This window comes from Cannabis sativa, chromosome X (assembly GCF_029168945.1).
Source record: "Cannabis sativa cultivar Pink pepper isolate KNU-18-1 chromosome X, ASM2916894v1, whole genome shotgun sequence".
NCBI lineage: Eukaryota > Viridiplantae > Streptophyta > Magnoliopsida > Rosales > Cannabaceae > Cannabis > Cannabis sativa.
Window position 1 is genome coordinate 31,772,069 of NC_083610.1, and position 2,218 is coordinate 31,774,286.

A 2,218-nucleotide genomic window follows, 5' to 3' on the forward strand; every position below is an offset into this window, starting at 1 on the left:
TTATTTATGGGATAATTGCGGCAAAAGTCCCCAAAAACTTGAGGTTGATGCCGATTAGTCCTCAACCTCAAAAATTGGCGGTGAAAATACCTAAGGTCCCAATTTTTGTTTGTCTGTTGGTCCTTTTTCTAACGGATCCGTTATACCCAAATAAAGTGCCACGTGTCAATTTTTTATTGGTGCAAATAATAATTTTAATTAAAAAAATTTAAAATAAAATAAAAAACTAAAAAATATATTTTAAAATTATAAATTTATTTTATTTTTTCTTTTCTTTTTTTTTATTATTCATCTTCTTCAACCACAAATACATATAATATATATATATATAACATATCAATCGATTATTCGGAAAATAATAATAAAATATAATTAAACAAAACATTTGCAACTATTTCTTAATTTAAGATATAACATTTTCATATATAGCTGTCTCAAAAACAAAGCTTATGGTTCATTGCTAAGACAAACAAACACAAAATGCAATTTCAGATGACAAATTGAACATACATCTTGTATAAACTTAAAATTCTGAATCGGCAAACCAGCAGCAATGGCAGAAGACTTGGCATATTTCTCCATCTTTTTGTTTGGATCCACCCCAAAAACTTGGACACCTTTATCTCCACCATAGTACCTAAGATTTGGATCCGTCCCAATCCCAATCTCTACCACTCTTTCAGCCTTTCCTCTCAAATTAGCAAACAGCTCAGACTTGTAACCTGCAATCTTACCAATATGTATATACCATCAACCAAAACAATCAATCCTGAAAAAATTTCATTCTTGTCCCAAAATTGAGGGTTGGAGAAAATTTAAACATTATACTATTCAAAGATATTAGGAACTCACCTCAGCTTCATAAGATTTCATGCTCGTATCAAGAACTGAAGCATAGAATTCTTCATACCAATCTGGTCTCGGAGGGTGAATTTTTGTCAACGTATCCTACATATGTAAAAATGCAGAACTGACACAAATACAAAAACTTGCAAAATTGGTATAACCCATCCCTTTTAACAATATATAACCCATCCCTTTCCACAATATATATAACTGATAAAAAAAAAAAAGAAAGTCGGGTTACCTAATTTGGGGGTGGTTCAGTGCGACGGGGACTCCAAGATGGCACCACTACCACCATCCGCCGGAGGAGAAACTCCAGGGGTGGTGCGGCGAGGGTTGGTGGTGCAAACAGATCTGAAAATGGAGAGAGGGTTGGTGGTCCGGGAGTGAGATCCTTTGGTCTTCAATTTCTCTGGGTTTTACTCTTCGAAGAAGAGAAGAACTGTAGTGATAGACGATTGGGCATAGGTCTGACTGGGAATGGCAGAGTGCGAAATCGACGTTTCAAGGGGTGCTACGTCTAGTGGCGGTGCTCGTTTGGGCGTTACGATGCCGAAGATGCCCACAATCTGGCTTGGAGATCTGATGATCTTAGAGAATGTAGAGCGAAGAAGAGGCGGAAGAAGATGACGTCTGTAGGGTTAGTTTTTGGTGGCTGGTTGAAGAAGATGAATAAAAAAAAAAAAAAAAAATAAAATAAAATAAATTTATAATTTAAAATATATTTTTTAGTTTTTTATTTTATTTTAAATTTTTTTGATTAAAATTATTATTAGACCAATAAAAAATTGACACGTGGCACTTTATTTGGGTTTAACGGATCCGTTAGAAAAAGGACCAACGGACAAACAAAAATTGGGACCTTAGGTATTTTCACCGCCAATTTTTGAGGTTGAGGACTAATCGGCATCAACCTCAAGTTTTCGGGGACTTTTGCCGCAATTATCCCTTTATTTATTAATAGACTTTATATGTCGAATTAATAATTAAATTAAATGACAATATTATTTAATAATTTATTTTAGTTATTAAATAATTAGTTTTGGTATTTAAATGGTTAGAATTGGAAAATTGGCGTTTTTGAGAAAATAGAAATAAAATTTGTGAAAACTGCAAAAATCAAGTGAGGCCCATTACACACCATGGTCGGCCACTTAAGCAGGTTTTTCAAATTGATATTTTCATTTTTTTAATGCCAAATAATTACTAACCTAAACCTAGTAGTTGCCTATAAATAGAAAGTGATGGCTCAGTCAAATAACAAGTTTTCAATAAGTTTTCAATAACCTTTTTCTATCAGAAAATTATTTTTCAGAAAACTGAGCCTTCCCTCTCTCTTCTATAGCTGAACCTACCCTCTCTCTTTTCCTCT

General features: G+C 33.5%; 1 protein-coding gene across 2 annotated transcripts; it reads right to left on the reverse strand.

The window, feature by feature from the left end:
- Nucleotides 1–344: 344 nt before the first annotated feature.
- Nucleotides 345–1,762, reverse strand: LOC133031797 (uncharacterized). Of its 2 annotated transcripts, none has more exons than XR_009684878.1 (3): nt 1,088–1,762; nt 853–948; nt 345–722 (listed from the first exon to the last, which is right to left on the reverse strand). XR_009684878.1 is itself a non-coding variant. In XM_061105476.1 (3 exons), exons 2-3 carry the CDS (start codon nt 871–873, stop codon nt 448–450), a joined length of 303 nt encoding a protein of 100 aa, XP_060961459.1. In that variant the 5' UTR covers nt 874–948; nt 1,088–1,762; the 3' UTR covers nt 345–447. The 2 variants fall into 2 exon arrangements, 1 of the variants encoding a protein (XP_060961459.1); XM_061105476.1 differs by having other exon boundaries at nt 345–729.
- Between the last annotated feature and the right edge of the window lie 456 nt (nt 1,763–2,218).

What these genes read in the sequence shown, in the direction of transcription:
- LOC133031797 (XM_061105476.1), bottom strand. Translation starts at nt 873, where the DNA reads ATGAAATCTTATGAAGCTGAG. An exon ending in TGAAATCTTATGAAGCTGAG is followed by an intron (nt 730 to 852) that starts GTGAGTTCCTAA and finishes CATATTGGTAAG; the next exon opens with ATTGCAGGTTACAAGTCTGA.